A 15163-nucleotide genomic window follows, 5' to 3' on the forward strand; every position below is an offset into this window, starting at 1 on the left:
TTTCAGCAGCTCTAAAATCTATCTATGAGCATCTGAATGCATCTGCATCCCCATTAAAAAGCTAATTTTATTAGAAAACCAGTAAATAGTAGGAGCTGAAGAATCAATGGCATGAACTATTGCTAAAAACTTGGGCTTCACCCAAAAAGTGTGGTACTTATTATGAGTAGCCTCAGTTAGCCAGTTACTGGCTACTACACAGGAAACAGTTGCCATAATCTTACAGTCTCCTCCCCTACATAAATTATATATTCCATCCAGCACTCCCCTGGTGATGTTTACAGCGTGCCTACCCAGAATGGACTGTGCTCTACAGTGTCATGCTAATAATGTCATTACCTCTAAGAGAATGGAATTACACAGCCAGCAAGTTTCAACAGCAATAGTGTGTTTTAGAGAATAGCAAGCAAGTGGCTCTTTCAGGGTTGAGGAAAGAAGTGTGTTTGCTTCTCAGTTAGGAGACATTTACCTTTCCTACTGCTCTGTCAAGAAAAGTTATGAAGAATCCTCCTGGGTAGAGTAATATATAAAGCTGAGTCCTGTCGTTGTGATGCTTTTTGAAATGATCCCTTCTTTCTCTCTCTCTCATGTTTTAATGTCACTCTCATCCTATTATTTCTGTGGTAGTAATCACCATCTCTATGCTACTAATCCCAGTGGAATCTCAGAGGCAAAGAGCCAAAAATGCCAGCACACCATAACAAGAGTGAGCAGCTATCAGCACAGACGCCATTGCTGCCCACAAAAAAAAAATTATCAGAGCACACACATGGTTGCTGTTTCTAGACTCCAAGGTAGCCTTGATCTGCAAACTGAGTTTAATAAATTGTACTGTGGACCATGCAATTCTTTTAAACCTGACCTGGTTTCTCTTGTGTGGCTTTATTAAGTCCTGCTGTACTGTACCCACAAGGAAGAGAAAAGATGCAAACTAACCCAAGGACTTCTGTCACTTAAATGTGATCCACTACCTGTAGTACTCATTCTGCAAAGCACAGCAAAGCAGTTGTTTCAGTTCCTTATTTACATTTGTTTTGTAGCAAGCAGTTATTCCAGTCTGCATGGTGAGTGTAGCTGGCTGCCTCAGTGAGCTGCAATTAGGGCCAGGGAGCTGAGAGAGCAGTGTTTAAATTACAGTCAAATTAGAAGGTATGCACATGATCATTATTATGATTTCAAATGCATGCATCCAGAAGGATGGCAGCTCAGCAAGAACAGCCTGGACTATACAGTGAAGCAGAAACTTTCCAAAGCAATACCAGAACACAGTTGAATCTCTGCTCTAATGTCCCAAAAGGCTGTAGCTCTGTGAATTTTAAGCCCATTGTCTCTCTGTGCTCATGGGTATCAGGTCCAATTTCTTTTATACATTAAAACAGAAGCTGCATTAATTTTCAGGGATGTTTTAAGCCTGGGATTTTGAATGTAAATGAATTTTGTCAAAGATTAGTTTTCAAACTAGTGAAGTTTGAGAAACTTCTGTTTACCTTTCTTGTACTACAGCAACAACATCTGCTTCCTCACAACCCTTCCTGAGTCTGTTCTCCCCATTTTGCTCACTAAGAAGCATATTGTGGTGTTCACATCACATTTCCAGAAAAACAATCAAGCAGTTAAACACTGACCTATCACTGAGTAAATGGCAAGTCTGGTTTAGTCTGTGTTGCTAAAGGAATTACTCATAGATCACAGAATATTGCTGAAAACAACTGAGTATCATCACCTGCCAATATCTAGGTGGCAGGAAAATTGGGTCAATATGTTTCAACTCTCCAGGCACTAAAGTTGGCACTAGTTAAAAGCTGAGACAAGTTTTGGGCAGTTGGACAAACACAGATGGCCTGCTGGTATTTATAGTGGCTGCTGTACCTGTCCTGCTGACAGGGCTCTGCATGAGAGGCTGACAGGCTGGAGCCTTTCATCAGTTTCCCCACTCACACAAAGTACAAAGAAATATGACCTTTTCTAGTAAATTTAGGAACCCAGAAAGATCATGTAACTGGGTACAGGGCTTTGGAAATGGTATTTTAAGGTGATGGGTGCCCTTCAGGTTTTTTCAAATCCTCTGGGTGCCCCTCAGTGTTTTTCAAATTCTCTGTTCCTCACATTGATGCCATTAATTACAGTTTTAGATTATAAGCAACACAGTCATCTTGAGCTCATTTCCAGAAAAAAAAAAAAGACATAAACTTCTTCCTTTATTTCTTCAGCCAAAGGGCAGGAAAAGTTCATGAAGAATTGAAAGCTCAGTGAATTTTGCAGTCTTTAAGAGCAAAATGTGAATAGAAAATCAGTAACTCAGATGGAAAGCTACTTGCTACAAATAATGGACTTAAGTAAATCTGTTACCTAATTAACTACTGTATTTCACTACAGGGAAGGAGATTACAAAGGTGGCAAGACTGAAATAATGACAACAGGAATTCATCATAAAATGGAAAACTTGCAGTGATTTAGATGTGCTTTACTTTGTAAACTCACAATTTCCTGATTGGAAATAACCCATTTAATTGTCTTTTCCTGATTTAATTGTCTATATTCACTCACCCTGAGCAACAAGGACTTAATATAATATTCACGTTCCTCTACTCTGGAACTATGGATACTTCTGTCACCTCTGTGGCCAAATGTGTATGAATTTTTAAAGGAAATTAGGGAGGTTATCATAACAGCTCTGAGTTTTGGGCTGATTATTTTTCCAGGCAGCTGCCAATACATCATGCTTCAAAGGAAATGATGGGGCACAAAACCAAACTACAATGTGCAGTCACTAACTTAATACAGCACAGACCATAATAAAATTCTTCCATGGTACTGTCAGGCACTCCAGATTTGTCCAGAAAGCGTGAAATGCTGAAGCTTTGATCTTTACATGAAATAGTCCTTTGGAAGAAGTGGTTACAATCATCCAACTGTAATTTGTAAAGAACATGCAGGAGGATGTGCCTGCAAAGTAATATGAATGAGGAGTTCCAGCTATCCCAGAGAAGAATTTTTTGTCTCTGTGAAATAGATTTTCTTTTTTAAAATGTGTACTGATGTTCTGGTAATGGATCAGCCTCAGTCACAGGTAATTCTTAGCTAATGGTGCCTTTATAGTGCTGCAAATGTTGATATAAGTCCTGAGAACCACAGGAAAACCCCATTAATTGTGGTCTTTTTGTCTAGGTTGGTCTCTTAGACAGAAAAAAAGTACTTGCCTTGCTGGTAGAGTTCTATGACAGAAGCCCAGTGCTTGCTAAGAGTGGATTCTGTAACCCAAGAGAGTGTAAGTACAAGGGATATTTCAGCTGTGGTTAAATCATTAGGAGGTCACAGGAAATTGTATAATTAATCTATTGTTTCATAAGAAGTGTTACAAAAAATGGACAGAGCCTAAAAAAGGACCCAAATGAATGCTGTGATCTATACACCATAACATTCAAAGAAACTGTACAAGATATTGCAGGCCTAGACATTGTCCAGAAGTTTTGTGTTTCTCAAATTCATGTTTGAAAGAGGCACTTTCAGATAGTTTTTATTTGCTAGGAAATACCTTTTCTCTTTCTTTAAAAATTTTTCTGATACAATACTAGAGAACAAAAAACAATACAAGCTTTCATCAATGTTTTTTTCTATTTTAGGGCCAATAATTGAGCTGCAAGAGTTTGAGCTTGCAGATTTATCAGGATGCCATGATGACCAGAAAGTTGGTGAGGAACTCAGTGAAAAGTTAGTCGTGTCTCAGACGGGAGGTTCTGAGGGAGAGGACAATGTGCCAGCAGTGAAAAGCACTGATTTGGAAGTTGGTGATTTGGATGGAGGCACAATACAGAGTGAGAAATCTGGTTTTCAGGAAGGCATCATAACTGAAAGCCAAGATGAGTCTTCAGGTGCAGACAGACAGGAGGAAGATTTCCCAGGATCAGCCCCTACTGAGTACAGTCACAGCAGAGATGGAGAACCTGGACCTGAAAAACACGTAGAGGAAGAGGAATTTAGCCTGGATAGAGAGTCTAATCCAGAAACAAAGAGGGAAGAAGATTACCATGTCTCAGACAGAGAACCTGGCTCAGAAGGGCAAGTCAGTCAGGAGGACAATGGGACTGAAGAGACAACTGAGACAATCGCAGAACCAACACCTGAAGCTACAGAAGACAAAGCTGTGGCAGACATGGATCCAACACAGGATGCTTCAGCTGCAGAGGTTCTGGGAGAAACTCCTTCAAGAAAAGAGAGTTTTTCTAGGCAGCATGGTGGCGAGTTTGGCCAACAGACAAGTTCGGAGACAAGACCCCTGGATGAGGACCTTCTGCAAGACCAGGATAAAGGTAAAGGATTCTCTTTCACTCTGGCAGAGCTTAATCTTCTTCAACATATACATTTGGACTGGTTTAAGTATAGGTGTGGTTTTAATCCTTTTCATAACTATTGAAAACATGTCAGAGATTTCTGAATACATAAGACCATAAACTTTAATATCTTCTTATTATAGTTTTTTCTGTCAGGGTTTCAGAGTGTATCCCTCTCACAGGGTGACAGGTGAGTGAGTCACTTTGAGCAGACACTTCAAGTAGGGACTTTCTGAAGCAGCAGCATTTTTATAGTACATAGAAACTTTTTGTTCTGTTTCACTTTGTAATTTTAGTTTAGCAAGACAGCAGCCTGATCATTAGATATAGAAATGACTTTTAATAACGTTTAGACTGTGATTGTCCACAGGGAAATATATAATGAGACCATATAGCAGGGACATCAGATTAGAACATTAATAAGATATTATTTTACTGTGTTTCCAAAGGATGATTGTTCTGCTTAATTGTGTACAAAGACCCTTGTTCTAGGAAGGCTGTGGCTGGGCAACTGTTTCATGAGACACTTTCTTCAACACCCCAGGACCATGTTCCTTGCTAACACTTAGTGAATACACTTGTGTCTCACAGTTTGAAACACTGTAAGATCTGAGTGTAGCTTGCCAGAGCAGTCTAGTGACAAATTTATTACCTAAAGGGCTGTGAGGCTGATAGTACAGCCCACTGGTACCTAGAGCTTTCTATGGTTAACTTCCAGAATACAGCACTCACCTGTCATTCAGTCATTCCCTGGATGCACAACCCATGTTATTGAGGCCATGCATTACTGCCATCCTCAGAGCACATTCTTACCTTGTTCTTGCAGAAATTACAGTCTTGTGGTCTTTGAGGGAAAGGTAGATGAAAACAAGAAATCTGACACTCATTTTGAGCCTATCATCTTAAAAAAGAATGTATCTTAATACTCTCACTTAAATGGATATTTGTAGCTGTAACATTCACCAGGTGAGTTTCAGGAAGCTGCATTTCCAGACAGTACAAATAAGTAGCTACTGATAACAAGGGCAACTCCAGAGACATGGAGGTAGATTTTACATATTAATCGTCAGGGTGTTCAGAGTAGTAAGCTCTGGTTCATGGAAGATTTCTTTCTAAAATTGCAGGTCCTGCATGCTCAGACAGACAGGATTCACCAGCTGAAGCTGGCCAGGAATTTGAAGTGCCATGGTCAGGTGACTGCTCATGCTCTCTCTTCATCTGCTTTAGAAACTAGAGCTTGGATATACGTACTTAAAGGCTTTTAGAAAAGCTGTCTCTTGTGTCTTTGTTAAAGGCTTTTGTCATTACATATTTTATCTTTCACCAGGTGACCTCCTGACTTATGACCTAAGTGGCAGGTATAGCAGCTATGGAGCAAAAATTTCAGAGGACTGGAAGTGTGATAACACTAAATTTCCAGGTATTTGGTCACAATGCTGTGTGCTCGCTTGGGCACATAATGGTAGTGTTTGCAGACATGCCAGTACTGCTGTGAGCTGAAAAGTTTGGACAGTGATACAAACACTGTGCCCAAAGCTGACTTCAAGATAGAGCAGTGTAGACATAGTGTATTGAGTGATTTGACCTGGGTGTATGATAGCACATAAATCTGAAAAGATACTATTGGAAAAATATAAGCACATTAAGGCTTTTAGTCAGAGGAGAGTCAGTCCATAATTTCCCTGGTGAGGAAGGGCAGGATCCAGGACTGCACTGGTACCTGCCACGTGGCCAGCTTTAGGGCAGCATGTGGCTTCCTGGGACTCTCTGTGCTTTCTGCTTTTCAGACTTGCAACCCATCATGGCAGAGATTCAGAACCGTTTGGCTTCTTGTGCTAGGAGTGCCTTTGATGAAAGCTGCCTCAGCCTGCCACGGTTTGTACAGCTCCTGGAGACATTTGTTGGTGAAGACGTTTCTCTGCCTACTCTGAAGAAACTTACTGCATTTATCAAAGAAGGATACAAACAGACAGAGGAGGAAAAAACGGAGAAGCTAGAAAAAGTAAATATTGATAAGTTTTGCTGATCCCATGTCCAAACAAAAAACAAGGAAATGCCTACAGACACTGACAGTCAACTTTTTATCTCTTGCTGCCAGAACTATTCACTGGCAGCTTTGCATTCTCTGAAGAGACCTTTTACTCCTTTGTTTTCATGTTGATCCTCCCTCCCTAGCCCTTAGCTCTACATGTGATGACAGACTCATCACATATAAGAGGTTGCCTGTCTGTTCTAGAGCTGGACTCTGTGAGACAGCAGGTTGATAGTTGATTGTGAAAGAGCTCAAAACATTCCTTTCTGCTTATTCACTTTTGTAATAGCCAAGAACCTGATCTCTGACCAACTGCATTGGCATGCACATATGAGGTTGTGGATGTTTTGGGGAGGATTTTAAACAAGTATGCTTGTTTAGCTCTGTGCATAGGACTGTGCACATGCTTCTTTGTATTTAAATTACAAGGTGCTCTTCCCATGTGTTGAGAAATATATTCCCCTTCAGCAATGTCCTCTTGCACAGCATCAGAGTGCTCCATATCACTTCAGAGTACACATGGGTTTTGTGGTAGGCCTGCCCATCTCTAACTGCATTTTCCTCAGACCTCTTTCCAGTTTCCCTCTGTGCTGCTGACCTAATTTGGATGAGATACTGGATCTGGTGGCTCTGCTGTCCTTGTGCTGAACACAACACATGCTGCCAGTGTTTGGGCCCCTGAGAGAATTCCACTGAGCCATTTATCACTGCATGTTGTGCAAGGGATGGGTTTGAAGGACAAATTGTACCTGCATTTACTTGGAGCCCACACACTTCAGGGCAGCACCAGCAAAATGACTATGGAAATGAAACTGTCATGTCTTTGGGTGTTACAACAGGGCTGTGGTCAGTTCTTGCTGAGAAGACATTTGCATTCAGGGAAACTTCCACTTACCTGAGTTGATCTCACCTTGGATTGAGCATGGGCTTCATTTGTTCCTCACTGTCCTCTTCAGTTCTGATCCTGCCTGGTAGAACTGAACTCTCAGCTGCATTGAGCATTCCCAAATATCTCTCAGGTTTAATGATTCATCACCAGATCTGAGCTGTGAATTTACAGAATTGGCCTGGCCCATAGGAAATGCTGTATTTTCCATATTTGTGTAGACACTGAGCATCATTGTCCAGGAATTATCAAAGATTGGCTGGTTCCCTGTTGTAGGTTCACCACACCTCTCTCTTGGCACAACGGAAACTGCTTCTGGAGGCACTTTTTGAAAAATGGGACAAAAATGCATCTGGGCTTCTGGAACTAGAAGAGGTGATTGCTGTTCTAAGCACATTCAATGGAGGGATGGAGAAAGAAGCCTTGGAGAATGGTAAGAAAACAGCTCTGTTCTGAGAAAACAATGTCAGCACAGCAGGTCTTGAACCATTCAGTAACAGTGCTAACAAATTTGTTAGCAAGTACCAATCATTTTTTGTTTTATCAAGCAGTCCTAAGCATGCATGGTATGATACATAAAATGAAAAGGAACAGTTATCCAGACCTGCTTGTTACTCCATAGCTCCATCCTCTCTTTGTCCCCTGCAACAGCTTCCCTGACAGAGAAGGGGAATACTTCCCAATACTTTCATGACACTGTGATGTGTTGATAAAGTTACTTCAGCTGCAACATGCAATACATAGCTGAGGTATGGCAGTAAAAACACATGTAAACCTGAGGACACCTTTTGCACTTTTAGTCTAGCCTGTCTGTGTTATCTCACACACCTTATCTCATGAATTGGGTAGCAATTTTGAGTGTCACTTCTCTGTTGGTTTATTTCTCTGAATAAGCTTAGCAAATTTGGTCCTTGGAAGAGTAAACTTGGGTCAGAAAGAAGTGCTGCATATTCACCTGGACCTGTCTGGCAACCTCATTCATATTAACATGCAGGCATTAGGTGCTCTGAAATACTCCATTAGCTATTAAGAACGTGTCTGTGTGTGTGCTTGAGTGGAGAGGACTGGTTTATTCATCTCCATGCTCATCTTCCTGTTGCTTGTTCTGCTGCACATGACTAAAAATGCCTCACTTTGGCAACCACCAAAATTTCTTTATCCTCCAGCTCACTTGAGGCAGCTGGTGGGGTGGGGAGCTCACTGGCGAGCTACAGTTAATAGTCAGCAGGCTGCACAGCCACACAAGAAAAGGGCAGTTTACAGCTCTCTTTGATTCAAAGCATGCCAGAACCTGCCACAGAAATATGGAAAGACATAGTTCCTTCCATGAAGGGCTCATAAACTAAAGGACAAATAAATAGAAAGATACAATGACAAAATCAATACCACATACAAGCAACATAAAACTATTTCTAGCAGCTTCAACCTAATCTCTGTTCAGTGTGGAACAAAGGTTTGGGGGAAGGGTTCACAGACATCGCACTCCTGGATGAAAACATTGAGTGAAAAGTGGGTAGAATTACTTGATTTTTTCACTTGCAAGTGAAAAGTGTAATGTTACAGGTATAATGGGAAAAATAATTAATTATGCTCAGTAATGAAGGCACCAATGTTGCCATGTTCAACTTCCTGTGCATGTCTTTCTTCATCTCTTTCTTCATCGAGAGGAAAAAATGAAGGTGAAACTCCAAACATTTTTATACCATCAGAAATTTTTCCATCATTTTGTCAGAAAATTAAATTTTAGAAATCTGAATGTTCTTTAGATGATGGTGAAGACAGGATATTACCATCCAGTTTCACCATGATTTGGGCTAGCTAGTACTTGCTAATTCTACAACTAAAATCAGTAATAAAATGCCCCCTGAGTTCTGTGGGGGAAGGAGGAGGCTCTTAGATACCATTAGCATCTGAGTCTTGGGTGCACTGGGAGGCAATCAGGGCAGTTCCCTGCCTGTTCCTGTGCATCATTTTAGTGTCATCATTAAAGTGCATCATTAAAGTGTTCTTTATAAACCACTGGGTGTATTGATCACAAAATACTCTGCTTAACAGCAAAATCACATTTCTACCTGCCTATCTTTGCTGGTTTGTTCACCAGTAGGAAGCAGCTTGACAAATAGCTCTCCTTCCTTTTCTGTGCTGCTTCGGGTCCAACTGGATTTGAAATCAGGATGCAGAAAAAAATTATGAAAGTGTAAATCATGGCAGTGCTCAGAAGAAACACTGCCAGTGGAGTGATCAAGCAAGCTCAGCTTGGGCAGAGCACCCAGAATCCCAGGTTTCATACACCAGGAAGCTGCCTGCAACTTCCAAAGGCTGTGCAAGAGCACCCCCGTGAGCCAGAGCTGCTCTGTTTATTCTTCTAAACCCTGGATTTCTTATAAAAGCTCTCTTGCTCTTTTTGCTCCACACCTACATCTCATGGTGCAATCCAGGTGATTCCAGAGCACTTCAAGAGAGCTTTTGTTTTCTTTGTTCTTTGTTCATGACATTTAGCACAATATAAATGTTATTCAATAATTCATAAAAGGCACCTAGAGAAGGGTGAGTAAGAATCTTAGTTACTTTGGAGGGTTTCAGAAGAAAAATATAATGTCTGCAAGTATTTTATGTAATGAAAAATCCAGGAATATGACTGATCTGTGAAATCATCTATATACTCTGGCCTTCACATTTTAGGGGGACTGATGAATAGTTTTTCTGTAAGGTTTCAACTACTATTACAGCATGCAGAATGCCCCCCTACATCAGTTCCATCAGCCCCTCAATTGTCCATAAAATTTGGTTCTAATGTGGAGATACATATGATTTTTTGATAACTCCAAGTAACTTTCCTATTTTCCATTGATCTTTACAGTTTAGGTGTGTTGCAGAGGTACAAAAGCTGTACAGGAGCAATGCCTTGCAGGTTCAGTAAGTGAGAAAATAGGCATCTTGTGGAAAAAGTGCACCCAGTCTTGAGGCTGGAGATTACCTGTCAGGATGACAACTTCCACTTAGGAGACAGCTGGAAGAAACCCAGAATGATGAACTGGCTCCACCCAGGATCAGTTTAGAGTTTGTTTCATATTTTGCACAAGAAAAGCAGAATATTTTATTCAAACACACTGCTCTTATTTTCTGTTTTTTCCTGCTAGCAAAGAAGCACCTTTGCTCCCGTCACCCACAGCTCAGCCAAATGGGGAAGTTATCCTCAAAGGCATTCCAGACTTTCCTTGAGTTAGTTGCTTCTGAGCTCACTGGCAATGAGGATGAAGCTATTGATAACCTGGTGGAATTTCTGACCAGGAGCGTGAAACGAAGTCACACAGAGTGTGTGCAAAGCTTAACCAGGAGGAAATGGCTGCACAGCATCCAGCAAGCAGCTGAGACCAGCCAAGCAAGCATGGAACCAGTTTACAAAGCAGTGTTCAAGGCCATCTCCCAGGTATGTGTCCTGGAATTGTGACACTGCCTTCAAATCCTGGTGTGTTTGAGTGGGACTCTCAGGTAGCACAGAAGCTGTTCTGGGGCTGCTTTCCTTCTGCTTTTCTGCACCTGGCTGATGCTCAGGAGAGCCCGTGGTTATCCCCAGGAGGAGTCACAGGTCAGATCTGTAGTACCAGAATTCTCATCCGTGTTCTACCAATACAAAACACGTTTTATGGATACCTATATCTCAGTTTTTGAAGGTCTGTCTCAGATCATATCTGAAAATCCATAATTCTAGTTTTAGAGCTTCTGAAATGAAACACACCAGACTCAGTTTGGCACGAAGATTTGTAGTAGATAAACAGTTTAATTTTTAACTTGCAGCTGTAACTCTAGATGTTTGTTTTCACTATTAAAGCCTCCTCAAAGCAAAACTCTCACCTTAGCTGAGGTCTTCTTACAACATTTAGGTTTGTAAACGTAGCAACTTTGACACTTGTTTGTCTGACTTTTCCAAAGGAATCTCCTATTGGAGAAGAAATCTATAGGAGTTTTGCTTAGACACAGGTTATAATTAGGGATTATTTTTATATGAACTTCTCCCCATTAGCAGCAGGAAAAAAATCAACCATTCTCCTGGCCAATCTAAATACTAAGTGGTTTTGCTTGTAGCAGAACATACTGGTCAGACACAATCACAGCACAGACACATACGTGTCATACAAAATCAGTGACCCAGAACAGCATCTGAGGAAAAATGAGACAAGTGCTAAATAGATGAAATAAATGCAATGGCCAACAGCTAATGTACATAATGTAATGGGAAACATTTGGTTGCTAGGATGCAGAAACCCGTGGGGATAACAAGAAGATCAGTGCATATATTGCCCTTTTGGAAGAGAACAAGCTCTCACCAGAGCGGGGACAGTTTTTCCTACACTATGTGGCATGTACTGCAGATGATGCTCCATATGTTCTAAACCAGATACTTTACAGAGACATGAAAGGAGTAAGGTAAGAAAAGCTGCATTATTTTTCTCAAAAATATTTGTGGTGTAGGGGTACAAGGCAGTGTTTGTGGTGCACTGCAAACAAGTTGATAGAGTTGTCCAGAGAGGAAATCCCCTCAGGGACCACTGGGGAATGATTCATTATTGTACACGTGCCCTTATACTTTGCATGATCTACTTAGAGCTGCTCAGTTTGGGATTTCACTGCTTTCCTTGGGGAGATGAGCTCAGAGGCTAAGGAATCTCATCCTTTAGCAAAAGTCTATTATGTTGGGCCTACATTTTCTTCTTTAGAAACAGTTTACATCCTCAGGATATTTTTTGAGAACAATGCCTCTAGTTCCCTAGTATTTACACTATAAACAGCTTTCATGACTCTTACTTCTTGTTTCCAACAGCTAGAAATATTTCTTTCTTTCTTTAAATATTACTTCTTCTAACCTATTAAGTTTAACTGCTGCTTGCTTCTATATTCCCTTTCATTACAGTCATTAGTTAATGTTTTTAAAATGTCCTGAGGATGAAAATCACCTTATTTATTACTACTGTCTTTGGGATGCTAGTGTGGTATTCCTGGGTGTGGTCAGAATAAGAAGCTAACACCTTTTTCTGTGATGCCAAAAAAGCAGGGAGAGATCAAAGCTTCAGTATTTGTTGCTTTGCTAAAGGTTTTCTGCTACTCTTGACAAACCTCTTCATAAGTTTATTGTTCAGCTTCACAGCTGTTGAAGAGGGAAAGCCAGTCTATATTTCAAGAGTTCAACATCATGAAAATATCCACTTCTGGAACGGTGACCGCCCAGTGACGGAGAGAATTGGTGCATTCCTGGTACTGCCATTGCACGATGCTCACTGGAGAGTCTTTGGCATTATGGGATTTGACACTCTTCAGGAGCAGAGTGAAAAAGCCTTCATTCAGACCCACGAGATCAATTTTTACCAGGTGGGCCCCATCAGAAACTTGTTAAGGCCACTTTTCAAAGAGCTGTGTAGGGACTGTGCAAGTTTTACATGTTTGATCTGAGAAAAAGTAAGATATACAGCTAAGGAGAGGACTGTGAGCCCCTTTTTATAGTGAAAGTGGTGTTAGCAGAGTACCTCATCAATATCTTAATGATTAGCATTTTATCTGTAATTGATTACGAGGTATCACTTCATCAATAATTTACTTTAGCTTCTCCTGACTAGTAAACCAATTGCCCTTTTTTGCAAAGCCCAGAGATAATAGCATTTATTTCCAGAAGCTCTGAAACTCCTGTGTTTGTTCCCATAAACATGAGCAGCATGAAACCTTACTTACTCCATGGTATAATATTTACAAGCAACAGCAATCAAGATTTCTCTGGGAAGCTCTTTAGAATCAGCCTCAAGTGTGGATGCATCATCTGGGCAGCAGGGAGCGCAGCAAGCCAACATTCTCAGTCAGTTTGATTATCACCACTGGAAAATAATTTAGTCTGGTTTAGGACTTGGCTGTGACCCTGCTACTCTGGGGCTTTAGAGAATTACTTGATAAGGACATTCCACAGCTTTATGAGTTCTGAGTAAAGCAACTTGTTAAAACCATTTTGCTGCATTAATATTTCCCCTTTTTTATTCCCCAAATCGTATGGAACTGTTTGGCTCATTTGGAGGATTCTGCTTTCACAGGGAGTTTCTCGTGCATTCAGCAAAGCCTACCACCACATCTGCACGATGGAAAATATTTTACAAATGACTGTTACTGCTCTGGACTGGTTGTATTCCTGGGCACCCAGCATTCACACTGTTACTGTGTACCTGGTGGAGCCTGGTGAAGACAAGGTATGCAGCTTACTGCTCTGAGAAGGCCTGCAATGGTCAGGAGCTGACAAGGCTACTTCAGTGAGCACTTGCTACTTCTAGCTGCCTGTGATTTCCCAGTGGTTTTAACATAAAACCTGAAGCCTGCCTGGGCAATAAAAGAGCTACAAATGTAGAGAGGGAAGGTTCTCTCTCTAAAGGAGGTCACTCTTGATTCTTTTCATCCTCCCATGTAAAACAATTCAACAGCACAGCTTGCACAGCCCCTTCTCCATAGAAAAAAAGGGAATATTTTCCTACTTCAGTGCTCACAGCTGCATATCACAGCCAACAGATCAAAACCCCACACCCATCCATCCATACTGTCCATCCATAGGGTAGCCAACACTGCAAGTCTCTGGTAAAGCTTTGCTGTTTGAGACCTCCACAAAGCAAGCTGCTTTTCTGTAGAGATTCTGTGCATGTCAAAATTATGCTATTTTTATAGGAAAAAAAGAATGTCCTAGCTAATGTATTAGCTCTTTATTCTGAACTAATATCAGCAGCCAAGATGTAAATACAGCTCAGGAAGTGGCTGCTCCTGATTAGCCAGCTTGTAAAGGCAGTCCCCTCCCAGCAGATTGTACTCCAGTTGTTCTCCAGGCACTCAGGGCCTGGGAAGCTTGTCACTTCACATGCAAGTAAGTTAAGAAGAAGAAAAGTGTATGCAATATTTAAGGCTGATCCTGTGTCATCACAAAGTCTGTATGACATCTGCTGTAGCCATAATTCAGCTGCTTCCTCTGATAAGCATGGTTTATGTTGGCAGCTTTCTGTTGTCTCTGTTCCCTTGTTAGCTGCCTGATAGCCAGGTCATTTGCTCCCCTCTGTGCTTTTCACATGTCAAGGCACACTGACACGAACGTGGCATGAGAAAGAGGACTGCAAGGGGATGGGAAAAAGAAGGGAAACATCTTCTTGGCCTGTGGGTGTTCCTCATTGTGGAGCCTGAGGGTGGATTAAGTTGTCTGGGAGATCCAGGACACATTCTTTGTGCATCTTGAGCCGTATACTCTGGGAATAAAACCAAGTATTGTTGGGAGATGTCTTTAAACCATCCCATTGCACTTGAATGTACATAGGAGTTTCCTTTAAGAAAGATACAATCTCCTCACTCTCCATGCTTTCCTCACTCTCCAACATGGCTGTTTCTGTCTTCTTTTTTGTTGATGCAGCTAAACTTCCCTTTTCTCTCTGGCAGACATGTGGTTATACTGTGCACAAGATGATTACTACAGATAACACAGGACATAAAGAAATTCATAACTCTCCTGTTCTTCTCCTCAGAAAAGACAACATCTTAAGGTATGTTCCAGCACCTTGCAAGAGCATCTGGCTGTAGCTCTTCCACTATCAAGGCTTTTGGTACATTTGTGTCTGATACTGAGTTATGAAGGCATGAGGAGTCTTTTCTCTTTGAGTTTAGGCCTGAAAAACATTAACTTCCAACCTAACACTTACCAGCTGAGCTGCCAAGCAAGTTCTACATCTGCTGTGAAAGGCTGTCAGGATTAGAGCATATACTGAACCATTTTACTTTTTTAAATGGTCTGTCTTTTCTTCCTAGCCATATTAATCTCATTTCCTTCAACTATAAGCTTTTAAAGCAAGGTTTGTTAAATTCTTGTAATTTTCAGCAATTGGCCTTGGCTAAGTACTATTGTGTTCC

At 41.1% G+C, this 15163-nt stretch overlaps 1 protein-coding gene across 7 annotated transcripts in view; it reads left to right on the top strand.

Moving 5' to 3' along the window:
• EFCAB5 (EF-hand calcium binding domain 5) overlaps positions 1–15163 on the top strand; it is a 35775-nt gene that overhangs the window by 17821 nt on the left and 2791 nt on the right. For all 7 annotated transcript variants that reach the window (XM_071765061.1, XM_071765056.1, XM_071765055.1 and 4 more), the window contains 11 exons: positions 3169–3268; positions 3624–4310; positions 5456–5524; positions 5659–5751; positions 6119–6333; positions 7526–7682; positions 10390–10679; positions 11505–11677; positions 12388–12616; positions 13324–13476; positions 14696–14799. In XM_071765061.1, coding sequence (XP_071621162.1) covers positions 3169–3268; positions 3624–4310; positions 5456–5524; positions 5659–5751; positions 6119–6333; positions 7526–7682; positions 10390–10679; positions 11505–11677; positions 12388–12616; positions 13324–13476; positions 14696–14799 — 2270 coding nt within the window. The remainder of the gene's footprint in view (positions 1–3168; positions 3269–3623; positions 4311–5455; positions 5525–5658; positions 5752–6118; positions 6334–7525; positions 7683–10389; positions 10680–11504; positions 11678–12387; positions 12617–13323; positions 13477–14695; positions 14800–15163) is intronic.

Source organism: Heliangelus exortis, chromosome 21 (genome assembly GCF_036169615.1).
Source record: "Heliangelus exortis chromosome 21, bHelExo1.hap1, whole genome shotgun sequence".
Taxonomy (NCBI): domain Eukaryota; kingdom Metazoa; phylum Chordata; class Aves; order Apodiformes; family Trochilidae; genus Heliangelus; species Heliangelus exortis.